The sequence below is a fragment of the Natator depressus genome, chromosome 8, assembly GCF_965152275.1.
Source record: "Natator depressus isolate rNatDep1 chromosome 8, rNatDep2.hap1, whole genome shotgun sequence".
In the NCBI taxonomy this organism is placed as follows: domain Eukaryota; kingdom Metazoa; phylum Chordata; order Testudines; family Cheloniidae; genus Natator; species Natator depressus.
Genome location: NC_134241.1, coordinates 16,452,217 through 16,470,327, shown reverse-complemented (window position 1 = coordinate 16,470,327; position 18,111 = coordinate 16,452,217). Strand labels below are relative to the sequence as shown.

General features: G+C 42.9%; 1 protein-coding gene across 2 annotated transcripts in view; it reads right to left on the bottom strand.

Annotated features, from left to right (window-relative positions):
- The window catches only part of ARHGAP26 (Rho GTPase activating protein 26), a 309,239-nt gene that overhangs the window by 42,657 nt on the left and 248,471 nt on the right, over nucleotides 1–18,111 (bottom strand). For both annotated transcript variants that reach the window (XM_074960515.1, XM_074960514.1), the window contains exon 20: nucleotides 15,389–15,542. In XM_074960515.1, the coding sequence (XP_074816616.1) occupies nucleotides 15,389–15,542 (154 nt within the window). The remainder of the gene's footprint in view (nucleotides 1–15,388; nucleotides 15,543–18,111) is intronic.

Genomic DNA, 18,111 nt, shown 5'->3' with positions numbered 1-18,111 from the left:
AAGGTTCAGAACCGCTGCCACAGGCAACCATAAATTTTGGCATTTCCTAACTTTTGGGTGCTTGGTTTTGCAAGCTTTATAATATTATTTTAATGTAGCTTCTTAAGATTTTTAAAAAGCAGAAATTCCATCATATAGCATCATCCTGACACCCCAATGGTTCATCAGCAGGCTTGGAAACTTAGATCCACCTGAAAGACCTCTGCCACATGTGATACCAAAGTAATCACAATAGTAGGTTGTCATCATCTATGTGGACCTTCATTAGAGAGGGATGAGACATTTTGCCAGTGAAGTTCACAGATATTTGTGGACAGCAGAGGAATGGTGAGACTCAGGAATCTTGTGTTCCATTATAGGCTCTGGAGAAGAATGTGAACTAGTGGGCACAGGCTCTTCTACCCCCAGACATGACCCCTTCTGCTATATCCTCTCCAATCTGTCCCAGCCCTGACTCTTCCCTAGCCTGGCTCCTTGTCCCAGTCTCCTTACCTAGCTAATCCCAGTGTCCACTCTTCAGGCTTCTCTCTCATCCAAGTCCCACTCTCCTTGCACAGCAAGTCCTAGTCTCGCCCTCTTTACTCCCAGTCTCCACCTCAGACTCTGTGCCTAGCCATTCCCAGTTCCATCCCTAAATCACCCAGCTCATTGTTCCCAGTCTCCTTGCCCAGCCAGTTCTTACCTTACCTCCTGGATCCTCATCTAATTTCAATCACTCCCCCCATGCTTACTGGATCCCAGTCTCCCCATCCCAATTCCTAGACCCCATAGCAGGCTCTTTTCCCCAATACCTCCCCTGCTTCCCTGCAGGTCGAGTTCTTGTCCCCCCTGCATGTGAATCAGGAGCTTTCTCCCTCATAGAAAGGGGGTCATTGAGAGCACAGAAGAGAGAGTCTCTCTGCTCTTAGTTCAGGGACCCAGTATGGCCCACAGCAGCCCAGAACTGCAATGGCAGGGAAGATACTGCTCAGCCCCAGGCTCGAGCATATCCAGAGCAGATAGAATATTCAGGTCATTTAGTTGCTAAAATCTAAGAAGTCCCTAAATTGAGCATGTGAGAACCATGATTTTTCAGAGGCTTACAACTGGGCCAACTTTGGGCAGATTTTTTACAGGAATAACAGAATAATTGTCTACAACTAGACTGGACAAAACTCTAGACAATGTGCTGTAGGGAGCAATCCTAACTAACTGGATGACCTACTGGTAATAGGTCTTTTCCAGCGCTTACATCTAGAGATGATGAAAATTCTAACCTTGATTTTCTGAATGGACAACACTGGGTCAGGTTCACAGCACCTTTGAAGTGGTCAGCAAAGCATCAGCCAAAGTGCAGACCGCTGAGCTCTGTGTCCACAATTACCGCACAGTACAGTTTAAATCTACGTGTCCCTAAGTGACATCTGTCTGTTGCGACAGTTCGTGTTGCTGAACATAGCAATCCTTCCATTGCCTGACACGGTACAAATGCTACTATCTGTTCACAAGCATCTTATAGCTAAACTAGCTGTGACGAGCAGCTGTCATAACTTTTGGGGGCTGTCCCAAAACAGCAGGGGAGATACATGCTGGGTTATCCCACAGATTAAAAAAAATATATTTTAAATGGCTGGAAGGGCTTTGGAGACCACGTGTTCTGATTCTTCCAACTGAGCTTTGTGTGTGCCAACAGCATAGCAGGAGAGCAAGGGAAAGTATGTGCCCATTGCTGATATGCTCTGAGGAGAAACACCAGGGAAGTCCAACTGTTTAGAGTGGAGTCCTTCGCCAATGCCTACTACCAATTTCAGTGTGGAATTACCTGAATAATATCACCCCTCAAAAAAGGATAGCCCACAAGAAGCTGGTCTAAAGTTAGCATGAAGATGACATTGTGCCTTCACCCCTCAGAAAGCTGCAGTTCAGTGGTGCTGCTGTCAGGGAATTCACAATGCTGGTGCTCATATGAGAATGTAAAGGTTGGATTAACATGGACTCAGTAAGGACACTGAAACATCTGCAGCTTCCACATCTGTGGAAATGCACCCTAAGAACGGCTCCAAAATCCAAGGTGTGCCATACTTTTACCATTCCTAGTTTGGGATCAGGACAGAAATTCAGAAAAGAGTTGTCCTGGTTAGATGGAAGGGGAGGGATGGAGGGGAGAGGACAGGATCTGGCAAAAACTAAGACAGATCCACAGCACCGTACTGTCACTATGTAAGGCCAAACATGGAGGACTACAGGAAAGCAGAGAGAGTGCTCTCATTGTTCCGGCTAGGGAAATCACCCAGCAAATATCTTCAGGGTTCAGAACTGGAAATATGAGTGGCAAGTTATACAGCCTTGAAGGGGAGCTGGTTACAATTCCCCAGAAGCATTGGAGAGCAGAAAAAGATGGGACTAGTGATACCAATGGAAAGGATGCCACCTTTTCCCTGCCTCTACAATCCACTGCAGCCATACACACAGAGATAGGAGCTAGGCCTTCAAAATCCACAGCTGGGATCCTGCCTCTCTAACAGCAAGGTCTGCTCCACCCTATCAGAGATGGTCAATACTTTCGTGAGAGCCCTCTCATGAAGACAGCCACAAAATTTAAGATGCCGGCATGGGATGCCCTGCTGAATGTCATCTTGCCATAAACGAAGAGCATCAGCAGATGTGCTTGAAAGAGCATCAGCAGATGTGCCTAACAAGCCTGTATAAGTCCGTCAAAGACAGCGAGGATTAGAACTCTATGATAAGTAATTTTATTTAGAACCTTCCAGATTACCAGGATGGGTCTCAGAAATTTTGTTAGCTGCCATCTTTCTCTACTGAGGTAGTGGAGGTTTCTCTCAATGGGAACCGGAAAGCACTACTGCAAAGACACAGCTAAGGATTTTTAAAAAACTGATTTTTTGTGCTTTAGCTCTCTCTGGTCATGGCACAAAATGGCAGTTGGCATCAGAGTTACCCCCCCTGCACGTGCTTTGAGTGAGGCAGGAATTAAACTGGAGAAGCAGAGGGAGTGGGGTTGGGGGCTCAGAGAGTGGGAAAATCCTGGCTGCTGATTGCTCATCATGTGGCTTGTCTGAGCAAGCGAGTGGAAGAAACCCAGCATCTGTGCTGGCATAGACTGAGCTGCACAACTTGAGGGATCAGAACTTTCCCTGGTATTGAACAGGCTGAGAAGACAGAACTGTGTGCTGTTTATCCAAAACACTGGAATTTCACATGCCAACCCTTTCATAGGGAAAATGTGGAAGCTCAGTGGGCACTATTTGCACTTCAAAATTCTTAAGAATCCAAAGCTGGGGATTTTGGCAAGGAAAACTCTAACGCAAAATACGCAGTTTCTAGCTGAGCCAGTTCTCCAGATAAAAAGTATACAAGTCCCCTTGAAAACAGTCCTGCTTAGAAAGAACTTAAAAATGGGAGAGGAGAAACTGAAGCCCCAGCCAGTCTGTCACATCCAGTATTTCTAGTCATAGTTTATTTTAGACGCTGTGGTATTAATTGTTCAGCTCTGCAGATGCACTCATAGACTAGATCTTGACCCACTTTTACTGTAAAGCCCATGGGAAGATGCTCACTGATAAAGGTTAGGTAGAGAGACAGCAGGGATTGCTGATAATTACCCATTCATACAAAAATGCTATTACATGGCTCAGCTAGAGGAACTGTAACTGCATGATCTCACTACTGTTTTCCCTCATATTTCCTCCCCACTTCATTCCTATTGTTTCCATTACGTACTTGTGACTTGTCTTCAATTCGATTTTAAATGACTTCAGGGCAGGCACCAAGTCCTCATATACATTTGTACAGCACCTTACATAATAGGACTCTGTGCTCAGCCAGGGCTTTTGAGCACTACAATAAATATAGACTAATACCTTTCATAGACTGAACAGATTGAGAGGGTGAGAATAAGAGAGCTTGGGAACAAGAAAAAGAAATAAAGAATCCAGAGAGTTCTATTTCAGCCTTTCCTATGAAGTAGCTGGAAAACAGGCTGCACTGAGTTTACCTATGTTGCATACCTTCATCATAACGATTCATTCGTGTAGAATTTTTGTTTTTAAAACGTATGCATTACAGAAACACTGTACCGAGTGTTTAAAACAAAAAATGATTTCATGTATGCAAACAAATATTTCTGGTTTTAACATTCAAGCAGAGCTCGCAAGCAACTTAGTTTGGTAACTTCCATTTTTCAGTTGTAGTGTGTCTGTAGTAGGTACTTTTTTGTGTTTTTAAAAGGTCACCTTAACAAGGTACGGGTGAAGAAAACCTCAATGTTTAGAAAAATCCCTCTCTCCTTGGGGCTTCTGTAGCATCAGGCATTTGGCTTTAGTTTGTCTGCGCCCCCTGCTGAGAATCTTCTGGCATAAGACAGAAACCTGCTGACTCATGATGTACAGCTACTGCTTGGAGTACTTTTTTCATAAAAAACACCCCAACCCTACTAAATAAATGCATTCACGTAATAAAAATTGGATTCTCCTCGCTTCCTGATTGGCAAGTTTGTATAGTGAGAGAAAGGAAAAACAGAAAACTAGTTACAACAGTGATAAATATGAAACGCACTTCATAAGAGTGGTTGCGACTGTAAACTTCTAATGTCACCTCCAATCCCTTAGCACAGCAGTTCCCAAACTTGTTCCGCCGCTTGTGCCGGGAAAGCCCCTGGCAGGCCGGGCCGGTTTGTTTACCTGCCGCGTCCGCAGGTTCGGCCGATCGCGGCTCCCTCTGGCTGCGGTTCGCTGCTCCAGGCCAATGGGAGCTGCTGGAAGTGGCGTGGGCCGAGGGACGTACTGGCCGCCGCTTCCAGCAGCTCCCATTGGCCTGGAGCAGCGAACCGTGGCCAGTGGGAGCTGCGATCGGCCGAACCTGGGAACGCGACAGGTAAACAAACCGGCCCAGCCCGCCAGGGGCTTTCCCCGCACAAACAGCGGGACAAGTTTGGGAACCGCTGCCTTAGCACAATGCAGAAAGCTGGGGTAAGCCGTGTGTGTATGCTAGAAGTATGGGAAAATACAGGGCATCAGAGCTATCCCTGGGCTTCAAATCACTGTGGAGTTGGACTGAAATATAGCTTTTAGAGTTGAGCCAGAAACGCTTTTGTAAATAAAAGTCACAAAAAGGCTAAGATCCCAAATTATTTACAGAATATTTGGAGAGAGTTTTTTTAAATTACAAATACATTTTAAAGCAACCCTTAAAGTATCAATCTCCCTTTTACCTACCATAACAAAATAAAAGAGAATCAAGTAAATTCTGAAATCATTAATCTATTATTTTTTACTTCGGTAAAACTCCCATTGAATTCCACAGAAGTTTCATCATAACAAGAACCTCAGTATATTTGGCTCAGTAAGAACTTCTTGTTCATACAGCTGTTTTCATCATAGGATCTCAAAGTGCTTTACAGACATTAACTTACTATGCCTCAGATCAGTCCTATGTGGCAAGATGTCATTTTACCCAAGACAGAAAGGTAGCTGACACTTTCGGAATGGGATGCAGCTGTTCAGACACCATCCTTTAATGGTGCACAGTAGGTTAGGGAAGGGAATGGAAAAACACCATATCCAATTGAAAACTTCAGGGGCAATTAGTGAGGTAGAATGTAATTATCCAAGTCAGAATTGGGGAGGCACATCAGGGTTAACACAACAGCTTTCATGAAAAATGTGGCATGAAATCTTAGATTACCACAAGTGAGGACGACTGTGGTTTTATGCCTTATTTGAGTACTTTACCTTGCAAGGCCTGTGTTCAAGGTTTCATATTTCCCCCTGCAAGAGTTAATGACATGACAGTTCAAAAGCAGGGCAGGGAGAGATGATGAATGGATGTGCCTTAGTTCTTGCAGGTGGGTTGGGAGAGTCTGAATTCAAGTCTTTGCAAGTATAGAAAAGAGGAATTTATTTTTAAGATTTTTGTCAGAAACCCCAATTATCTGCATTTTTCTAAGTCTGCAAATGTATTCAGTTACTGATTTTGAGACAGCTGGGCCTGCACATAGCCCATACGTGCACCCCAAGAACAGCAATGGGCCAATAAATGTCACTCATCCGTGCAGATTATTCTTGTGTTTCCAAGAGTGATTTGCCTGGAGGTTGAGGAATGGATAAGATAGGGACACACATTAACACTACTTTTGCAGAAAGTAAAAACTTTGCATTAGGGCTATTCCTATAATGGCCAGAATTTGGCTGTTGGAGTATTTCTGCTGGCTGCAGTGTACTTCCAAATTTAGCAGCTGTTACACTGGCCAAGCTGTGTGATGTTTATGTGGCAGTGTTGCAAAGGAAAGCCAGTAATTGAGAGTTCATACAACACTCACCAGTGTCACCAGGCAACATAACGTGCAGGGCTTTTAACCAGCGAACATTTGATTTAAAGTTTTTAGAAGCCTAACTGCAGGCCATTCCCAGATCAAACCTGCCAGCACATTTAACACAAGATGCAAAAGGGCAGGCAGAAAATTGAGAGAAAGGGCTTGAATAATATATGGAAAAGGAAAATGGCAACAATGGAGAAATCAAAGCTCCTATCATAGAATCTCAGGGTTGGAAGGGACCCCAGGAGGTCATCCAGTCCAACCCCCTGCTCAAAGCAGGACCAATTGCCAATTTTTGCCCCAGATCCCTGGATGGCCCCCTCAAGGGTTGAACTCACAACCCTGGGTTTAGCAGGCCAATACTCAAACCACTGAGCTATCCCTCCCCCCAGTGTTGGTTTATATCATATGAAGAATATAAAACCAACAAGCTGTTTAATAACCATCAGGTTTATTAGTTCTTTAGCTTCCGTTCTAGTAATGATAGACTGCAGCCCAAACAAACATGAGACACTGGCCCAAGTAAGAGGTAATCTGTCTGAACTGGAACAGGCATGCAGAGCTGTTGCTGCTTGTAATGGGTAGAGGCTGTCTTATTGTGCTCGTTAGCTAGTGATTGTGAGGGACAGGGGATTAAATAGCTTGTCACCCCTCTAAACTGTCGTAGTTGAAAGCACAACCCCTGAATGGGATAAAGGGAAGAGGGATGGCAAATATAGTCTCTTTCAACCAGAAGATTAGCGCATAGGGTCTAGAACAATGCTGGAGCTCAAAGAGGAGAGAACTGTGTGGGTCTCCAGGGCTCCTGAGAGGATGCCAAGAATTAAAAGGCTAATTTCTCTGTAGGACAACAGAAATAAAGTTCAGGGCCACCCCACATAGCATGGTACAAGTGCCAGCATCTTACTGATAAAAGAACAGAAGAAGGAACCTTCAGACTTCCCTGATATTTCTCCATGAAACCTTAATAGCTTTCATCAAACTAAAGCTAAATTAGACTTTAGTAACAGCCAAAATAGCAACAAAAATAGATACAAGTTTGATTTTAAATCAGGCCTTGTTTGTACTTCAAACTCAAACCGCTGTTTTAAGGCTGCAAATTGGCCACTGAAATGTAAAGGGCTGCTTGGTTTTGGCAGGTAATTAAAACCTTTGGTGAAGACCGCAGGTATGTCAACAAAAAATGACTTAAAACCTGTTTGCTAAAAGGGGAGAATAGAAGAGAGAGCTGTTGTATTTATAGGGTGCATTTTGTCATTTTGTGTTTGTGGGGAGAAGGCACTGGGTGTCAGAGAGGATACTATTTTTTGAGCAGGGGAATGATTTGGTCTGCTGGTTCTAAGGTACTGTGTGTTCACACCTATTTCTTAGCTGCAGTTATAGCCAATCCCAGCATAAGCAGAGGGCTGGCAGCCCCAGAGGAAGTACAGACTTCACTTTTTCCTTCTTTCAAACTTTTTGCTGTTTGTAAATCACTTAGGATCTACAACTTTACCTGTACCTGTTTTGCCCTCTTTTGTTCTGATCCTCATCTGTGTTCCTCGTCTGGCACAAAATAAACAACACTGGATTGCTTGTTTCATTTGCTTCCTTCAGTAACATCAACACAATTCCAGGACAAATTCATTCGAAGTATAAGAAGCCCAAACATTTGAAAGTATGGAAATGCACAGCTAAGGCACTAAAACAATCAATTCTAATCCACCAGCTCTAGAAACAGAGACTGGTTGGTCAACTTGTATTCCTTCTACTGGATAGTGCCACGTCAACAGAACAAAAACAGCGAAGGACCGTTCATTAATGATGGCTATTATCTCTCTCTTTAATTTCCTAATAATTGACTGGTGGCTTTGCATTTTAAATGAGATATTTAGGCACCAAAAAATCAAAGTAGGCCAATTTTTAGCCCGAAACTACTTGAGTATCTCTCTTTAAAACCTATACATTGAATCAAATGGTCAAAATTATTAACCTTAGCCACTACCAGTACTACCCCTTTGTGAGCAAGATTAACTTTTTCCAAGTGAGGTGACTATATAATCCTGGATCCTTATGACTGCACCTGTTGTGCAAGGAGTTTCTTGCTCCCAAGTAATTCCTGTGGGGTTTTTGTGTGTGCGTGTGTTTGTTTTAAAGAAGAGAGAGAGAGAGAGAGAGAGAGAGAGTCACTTCCTTCCTCCCCACACTTGGAATGTTAAGACTCCTTGACTGCACATTTTGTGATTCAATTGACGTCATGGTTACATGTCACCATCCTGACTGAGATATCTGATGAACTGTTGGCCAAGGGGCAGGGTAGCTTTAATCATCTCTGAAGGACATCTGAAATATGGTAGCCCTGACACAGGGATAACGGAATGGAAAAAGAGGAATGGGAGCAGGGAGGAAGAAATAATCAATGAGTTAGAACTGAAAGATGGGGCTCACAAGCCCTAAACAGAATTTAGCTGGATTCTTGAAGGCATGTAGAGTGGAAGGCTCCCTGAAGTCTTCACTGTGACGTACACAGCACTTCTGGATTAGGTAAATTCTAAGGAATGTGGTGACTCTTGCACTACTAAAGCAAATACTGTGGATTGACCTCAGTTTCTGTAACTGTTCAAGGATTTACCGCAAAATCCGAATTATTCAGCATGTTAAAAAAGCAAAACACTGTTTTATAGCAAAACTACTTGGATATACCGCACAGAGTAATAAGCACAAACGATGCAATACTGGTGTTGTTCTGAATGTCTGACATTGGACAGTCATTCTGTTCCCAATAAAGTGCAACTCGTAAACAATGTCGTTCTGGACCTAGAAGGATGAATTTTGATACTACTTGCTCAATTTCTTCCCCACTGGCAACCAACAGCACACCTCCTTGTTCTCATAATTCTCATCATTAACAATCAACAGTGGATTTCTGACTTGCACCAACAGAATGCTAACTGCAAAGGGGAAAACACTCCAGACCCACCAAAAATAGCACACAGATTAGAGGGTTTCTTCTCTTTATAAGCTGTCAAGTTTATCTCACAATAGTTGAATGGGTTTCTTAGTGGCTCTTCTATCAGGAGAGGTAGCATTGCCCAGTGGCTGGGATGCCAGTCTGGTAAGCAGGAGTCCAGGGGTTTCATTCCCAACAGGAACTGTTCCTTACCATGTGTGAACCATGTGCACAGCGCAACCGGGCTCTGATCTCAGTTGGAGTCTCTAGACGCTACAGTAGTAAAAATAATAAAAACAAGAGAAGCACCATCTTTTCCTTAAAGCAGCCTAAACATGTTTTCCACCATACACACACTTCAGTGAGAAAAGCAAGGTATGCAAGCAGCTTGGATGGCAGTCCTGTTGGAACACTGTTATAAAAGGACACACTCAAAATAAACATTACTTCATTGAACAGCAAGCATGTCCCAAACAGACTAAAATAACAGTAATGATCAAGCTTGCTTTATACAGCACCAACATCATGTATGCAGAAAAAAAATGGAGATGTTTAAAAATCCATGTTCCTTCTGTACACTAAGCAAGCAAATGAGCCTTTCTGTACATGGTGTTCCTCCAACACATCCAAAAGAGTAAGCTGCTCCCGACAACCAAAAGCAAAGATTAAACAACATTAGCCAGTATTGGCTGGTAAAATATCAGCATACAGTAGAGAATGGGTTGGTAATTCAATTACTAGAATGCTGTCAACAGAAATTAGCAACATGATTTTTACATGGGATGGCAAATGAGGTTCAAAGCAAATGTTTAAAGACAAACTAATACACTTCAACAAACAGTAAGAATGGGAATACAGCCAAGAACTGGGAGAACAGAACTGGTTTGTGCAGAGCAGACTGAACCACGTAAGCTATGTTTCAGAGTAACAGCCGTGTTAGTCTGTATTTGCAAAAAGAAAAGGAGTACTTGTGGCACCTTAGAGACTAACCAATTTATTTGAGCATGAGCTTTCGTGAGCTACAGCTCACTTCATCCGATGAAGTGAGCTGTAGCTCATGAAAGCTCATGCTCAAATAAATTGGTTAGTCTCTAAGGTGCCACAAGTACTCCTTTTCTTTTCACGTAAGCTATGTTCACAAAAAACCCAAGGCACATACTGTGAAGTAAGCATTAGCATCAACCATCATCATCAAATACACAGTCTACTGAGAACCGTTGCACCAACCAGAGAGACCACAGCTGACTGAGTTGCACTAGGTATCATGTAGTGGAGTTTCCAGATCTCACTCAATCCTGAAAGTCCACGAATCTCTGGGGTGGCCCCATTGGCAGTGGCAGGTAGGGTTAGGGCATGCACCTCTTCATGCATCAAGGGACAGTTTGGGAGCACAACATGCCAGGGTGTTTCTTTCTATCCCAGTGACATGGCCAAAGAGCATGCAATACCACTTTTGAATATAATGAACAATTGAAGGAAGGCCAGATCTCTGGGAGACTATATTGTTTTGCACAAAGTCAAACCACATTATATTCAGGATTTGTTGCTGACAGCATAAATGGAATGCCTCTAGCTGCTCCAAGCCTGCCTGTAAGAGGGCCCAGGTATCTTATCCATATAGCAATATAAGTAGTATCCAGATCTGATAGATCCCAAACTTTGTGTTAGTGCAAAGACGTTTCTGCATCCATAAAAAAGACTTGGACTTCATGCAGGAGGCAGTGAGACCTATTAGCTAAAGTTTGCTGTGACTGTGTGAACTCTGCTTGCAGCCTCATCAACACTCTCCACACTCTTTGTGCGAAATGTCACAGTACTTGACAACCAGACCCCACCCCAGCACTGGAGTTCTGGTGGCCCAGCTCTGGGGTGACAGACCTTGGTCTTCTGCCATGAGGTGTTCAACCCCATAGTGCGCGTGGCACCTTGGATATCTTGAAGGGCGGGGCTGAAATTATCTGACTTCTCCACAAGCAAGCGTGTAGTCTTGGCATAATCTTGGTTGGTGAACACTTCTTGACCAACCTTAAGTGTGACATTTGGAGGGCAAGTCCTAATATCTAATCGATAGCTCGACAGAATATTACTGAGGCGAGAATGAATCACTGCTACACACCTAATATGTAGAAACACATCAAAAGCCATGTACTGATGCACACTCTTGCACTGGTACCGGTGTGAAGATTGTGCACCAGATGTAGCAGAACATCTGGAATGCCAACTCCTTTCAGTGAGAGACAAAGGACTGAATCAAAAGACACTCCGATGTTGATATATGCCACATGAAATGGGTAGTTAAATTCTTGATGCTGCTCAGCAGAAGCTGAAGGGTAAGGACAGGGTCTGTTGTCCACCACCCAACAGTAAAACCTGACAGCTGTGACAATTATGTCTTAAGGAGCGGCTGCATCCTTCCAACCAGAGCGTGAGAAAAAAACTTTCCAGGGACAGATAACAGTGGGGTTGGCTAGTAGCTGCCGCACTCAGTGTGAGATCCTTTGCCCCTGTACAGGGACACTGTGACGCCATCTTTCCATTCTGCTAGTACTTTGCCCAATGCCCACACTTTTAAGAACAGCTGATGCAGGCTGATGCTCAAGCATGGGTGGAATACTATCAGGTCCAGCAGCACATCAATTCCATAATTTTTGGATGGGATTTTGTACTTCCTCAATTGATGAGGATCAGTGTTTGTCCCTGCATCTGCAGCTATGCAGTTTGCTAGGTCACATAGCTCTGGACAGTAGTCGGCAAGTGTGTGGTTCAGCACATCTTCATAATGTGTTTTCCATCTGTCCAGGACATCATTCGTTGATGAACAGGGAGAGCCATCTGGTTTCATGATGGGGATGTTAAAGATCAGTTCATGGCTGCCAGCTAGGTGTATGATGGCTCAGTAGGCAGGCAGCAGATTGTTGCGTTTTAGGCTGTCTTTGGCTTTGTCGGCCAGGGACTTGGTGTAGATCTCAGGGTCATGTTTTGCCATGACCCAGAAAATGCCTTTCAGCTGTTTACATTCTTGGACATCTCCCTACTTGTGTGCTTCTGCATTTTTCACAAATATATCAAAGTCCTATTCAGAAAGCCAAGGTTTCTTGTGTGATGGTCTGAAGCGGATTGTTTCAGAGGCAGCATGTGATATAGTATTATGTATGCCACTCCAGGAGATCTCCATGTGATCCTCAACAGCCTGTGTGTACATCACAGTGTCAACAGGATCCTCATATAGATGCTGGATATTGTACTTTTGGTGGGCATCTGGCTTGCAAGGTGTTGGAGATGTTGGAAGATGCAGTGAGAATTGAGTGACATCTAGTCTATGGTCTCAGTTTGCCGGTGTGTCTGCACTGCCAAATGAAACCCATTGAGATTTCATTATGGAGCGATTTCTGTTGAGGATATGGTCAATTTCTTTCATACCACATCCATTATTTGAAATCCAAGTCCAGTGACAATTGTTACGGAATCTAAACCAGGACCCCATAACAGACAAAAGCTCAGTGACACACCATGTCAAAAGCCAGGTGGCGGTGTCATTTGGTGAACCTGAACCAAAAGGACCTATCACGGTTTCATACCCAGTTCAATTGCAGCCAGTCACAGGACTAAAATTTCCAAGCAGTAGCAGTGTGTTGTGGTAGAGTTGATTGGATTTTTGCTGCTAGTTGGTGGTAGAATGCATCGTTTTCTGCAGGTCTTCCATAGATGTGTAGGCCACAATGACAGACAGATATTCATGATGATGTAGGAGCCCAGCATAGTAAAAGCATGGAGAAATGGGTTTCCAGGTGGTTAAAGTCTGTGCTGGAAGTTGTCTAATAATGAGTGTCACACCTTGAGTTTGGTGTGGACCACTGGAGAGGAGGATGGTGCTCCTTTCACAGTAACTTGATCACTCTGTGGCAGACATGCCTCGGTGATGCTGATGATTATGATCCTATAACGAGTGAGTTCTTTGACAAGAGCTGCCCTGCACCCAGTTCTGTTCAGTGTTGACATTTGCCATATGGTGACATGGAATGTGCCTCTGAGGGCTGTTTTGGACTTCAGGAAGTTGGGGTTATCAAGGCTGCACTTTGCCTAAGCGGGATTTGGGTCATACCCGTCCTATGCATGCAGAACACATCCCTCCTCCTGGAGCCAGTAATAGCTTAGGCTTTCACCCTGGTGCTGTTGTCGCGGTCTGTCATGGCCAGTTGCCCCTTCATTAGACTATAGCTCCTTGGGAGATGTAGAGGGGTTTTATTTTTGGGAGTACCGTCCCCCTTCCAAGGAACTCGTCCATCAGATGCCATTGGTTCCTGAGGTTCCAAAAAAGTATTCAGAAATCATTCAGCAGGTAGAAACCAAAGAATCTCTTGGAAGAAAAATCCCTGGGAAACAAAATTCCCCACTCACCAGCACTTACAACCCAAGCTGGGGTTTTGTGTATAGTCTTTTGTGTATAGTCTATAAGTCTCACAGATAAAGTATTGGAGAAAAATTTTTCTTAGTGAAAGTAACCAATCACTAGCGTACACCCCTTAACCCCTGCAGATCACATATTGTGTAGGGTAGAAAAGACTTCAAGAACAGACAATCAGTTATACTAGGAACGCTTCAAGCTCCTGTAGACCAAATTGTTTACAAAGTCCTACCCAAGGTGTAAACACCAGGTATTCAAAACCCTATTTCATTAGTCCGATCCCTCATTCATGATATCCATGTTCTAATGAAAACAAGAATCAACAGAGTGAGGTAAAACCTATTGACAGAAACCAGAAATTGGAGTTTCAAAAACATGTTCATGATAATGTGCGTGCACTTCATTTACACAGGGAATTACACAAATTGCAGTATGGGCATATTTTTTGCCGATCCCAAATTCTACAAATGTGGGCCTAAATCTTTACACAGTATAACAACACAAATATAGAGACATTCCCACCCAGTTCAGAAAAACTACTCTCAGTACAGACAACAGCCTTGTTTTTCAAACCTCTACAGGTAATAGCTCTGCACTGCTGACATACTCATTCACTTCCCCAATTTACCGAATCCTAGGTTGTTAATCACAAGAGCAGATACAGCGGCTAAAGTAGGAAGCTTCATCTGGACTAGATGACCTGTCGAGGTCCCTTCCAGTCCTACTTTTCTGTGATTCTATGATTCACTGCCAAGGGACCATAAAGCTTTTAGAGCAGAGTGGAAATTTGCACCCTTTGAAGTGTACAGCGAGAAAGGCGCGGATGCGGTGAGGGAAGAGGGACTCTTCCTTAGACATTAGAAGGTCACAGCATGATGCCAATGCCATTCTTGTCACAGCACCCTAGCTAGTGTGGCGTTCTTCTTAGTCATTCCAAAGAGATGTCTGTTGACATGATTTATTAAGTGCCATCTAGAAGCACACTGAGAAACACAGAAAAACTGGGAGAGACACTAAACTTCGCTTAGGCTTGTAAGAGTTCCACAGTGTCTGGTGGGGATCTGTTCAAACCTTCAGATCTGTGGGATGGGGAGGGTCTGTAAGAAAATATCGACAGACACAGCAAAGCCTCAAAAGGAAGGAAATTCCCCTCAGCAGCACATGCCACAGCTCAGCTGTGACTGATTCAGGAAACTTCACAATAACTCAGCCATCCCCTTGGAGTCATCATTAAAGCTGCTATTTTTTGCCTTAAACTTTCCTGATAAGGGGAGTAATATCAGAAGCAAGGGCACACATTTGGTTGGAGACCAACTGTACTGACAGCAGTCTTAGATTTTAACGAAGTAGGAAGAAAACAATTCCATTAGTGCCATGCTCCACTGTTTTATTTACTTTCCTCTATGCTTCCCAGAGCTTAACACCAGATGCTTCACAACAGTGCAAGCAATAATGTAAGGATCTATTTGAAAATGATCAAAATACCCTAGACATTCAAAATAATTAGAGCACAAAGTAGCCAACAAGTATAAAAAACAGTAACTAATTCTAAAATTAAAGAATTAAAGTGCAATGCATAGTTAAAAATGCAATGCACATAACTATGCTCCCTTTAAAAAAATAGAATGTTAAATTATATTCAGCAGATGGCTTTGACTCAGACTAAGACAGTGCCCTGATTGAAGATATGTAGGTTGGCTGGACAGAGACCCTATGACATACTAATTATCACTGTACTTACAGCGAGTTTGGCCGACGAGGTTTAATTACTTCTAGGTCAGGGTCACTCGAGTTCAGGTTGGGTTGGAGAGTGCTGTTGGAGTGGAGGAAGCTGTTGACATTTGAAGAGATGACCGATTCCAGGCTGGAGTTGATGATACTGTTCCTTGTCTCCTCTAAAAAACAACAACAAATATACATTAATATCATTAAGTAAAACCTATTAAGTTGCTAGAAAGTAAAGAACAGACTTTTGCAAGGTAGAACAGTTTCTATTAATAGCTTATGTCTTTATGTTGATCCCAGGGAAGTACACGGAGTATATAGAAGTTTCTTCACCTATACTATTCTTTAAAGCTGAAACGATATAAAACATGAGTTCCTCTTATTCTGATGATGCAAATACTTTTTAATTAAGGACATTTTTGGTAAGTAAAACATTCACGGGTTATCTCAGGCCACTAATATCATCTTACACTCAAAAATCCCAAAGCCCTATGCACACTTTAAATAAACATTCAAAATTATACACAGGGATCAATTTTTCCATGCCTGAAATTCAGCCACGTCTAGGGTGAAACACTGCAAAGCAACAGTATAGAATAGAAAGTAAAGAACAGATTATCTAACTGAAATTATTTAGGGAAAATGCTACTACCTAAAATGGTACTAGATTAACAATTAGAGCTATTTCCCAAGTAGCTCCATAATCAATAATGAGATGTTCACATAGACAAAGAAAATGTTAAGACATTTTTTGTCCATTTTCCATCCGGCTGTATTAACATCTTTTCTTGGAATTAGTGCTATGGTTCAGCACCTCCATTTTATGTCTCATCTGAAAGAGCATCTCTAGCACTACACTATACTTTTCACCTCACCATCCTACACCACAGAGGCACTGATTCTGTCCTGACTCAGAGGGAATAGTGCCACTGAACCACTAGCATCCCTTTTTGAAGTACCTAAATGTTTCTAAGGGCATATCTACCCTGCAATGAAAAACCCATGGTTGGGCCCATGCCAGCTGATTCAGGTTCATGCTAAGGGGTTGTTTAATTGCAGTAAAGACATTCAGGCTCGGGCTAATGACCGGCTCTAGGACCCTGTGAGGTGGGACCCTGCGGGCTGCTTCTGCTGTCATGAAAGACAATGTAATCATGAAGAGAGGTGGTGTCCCTCGGATGGACTAAAAATCATAGAGAACACCTCTTTCACAGTTAATTTTCCAAAGCAGTGATTTTCCATTTGCATTGTACTAAAGGCTATCCACAAAGCTCATGAGAATTTATATGAATCACTTATTCCCAGTCTCTTCCAATCAGACATCTCTGCTGGATTCTCGGGAAAAACTTGTAATGTGCATCTATATTTTTGTACACAGAGGAACAAGGAACAGAACAGAAATCCAACATAAACAATATGAGTGGAACACCTCTGTAATATTAAAAGTTAATCTTGGATACACAACAGGAATAAATCCTGTGCAGTACTGTGAAATAACTTAGAAACAATGTTGTCACAACCATAATAGAGCATGGCATTGAGTAACCTCTTCATCACCACTTCAAAAGGATGAAGACTATATTAACAGAGGGTTCATGGACAAGGGCAAAAAGAAAACCGGGGTTACACATGCTAGAACTATGACTCAAGACTGTCAACAGCTTCTCTCAATCTGTCAGCTCAGAGACACACACACTTGGTTCATCTATGCTCCAGGTAATATTTTTACACTTTGTAACACTGGATTGGAACCTTTGTCATTGTGTCCAACCAGATGGGTTTATTTCCTGTTATTTTGTAATTCTGGTCTCCTATGCAAATAAATGTATATTTTATTTAACATAAATGGAATTGGATGCGGTGACATGTTTGAGTTATTACCATTAGGACCACCAGAGACACAAAAACCTGAGTTGGGGCTATTGTAATAATCAGAACACCCTTTCAAAGCACAGGATTGCCAAAGGTGTTCTAGAGTAGGCCAGCCTGGGTATGGGGAAAGCCAGATGTGTAGCCTTGCAACCAAACTGGGCTCACAAGAGATGGACCCAGATCAAGGTCTACATTTCTCCAAGGTTTATATTTGTTTGAATCCAGCGTTCCTCTCTCTCTGGATGTGTGCAAGTACTTTTAGAAAATTCAGATTAATTTGTGTTTAACAATATTTTGCAAGTGAATTTAATACTCATGAAAGAGACCTAGAAGCCCATGCTGGGCAAACTGTGTGGTTGGGCATCTCCTACACAGCCCTGAGAACACACTTCAATTCTGACCTGTAACCAAGACTGCACACGATGCTGAGCTCTGATTTTGTGATGTGGACCTTGGCAAGTTACTTAACCTCTCCATGTCCATGTTTACCCACCCAGAAAATGGGGATAGTACTTTGGTAAAGCACTGTGTGCACATACAGCACCTTTCACCAGAATATCTCAAGTATAATCATTGCCATGTTTTCACTTCTGCATTTCCTTTGGTCTCCAATTGTTGAATCATATTGCCTTTGTTTTTCAGTAGCAATTTTACCCTGCAGGCTTCAGTGGAGCTACTCTGGATTTACACTGGCATAACAGAGGAGAATGCGGTCCATATGACATTAATGCAAGACCCCTTAAGGATCTGACACTTAACAGATAGCAGGCCAGCAATGGTGCAGCTGCACTGGTGGGCGTAATGCCACCATCACTGCTAACAGTAGGGGGTGCTCACGATAGGCAGATTTCAGAGTGATAAAATCCA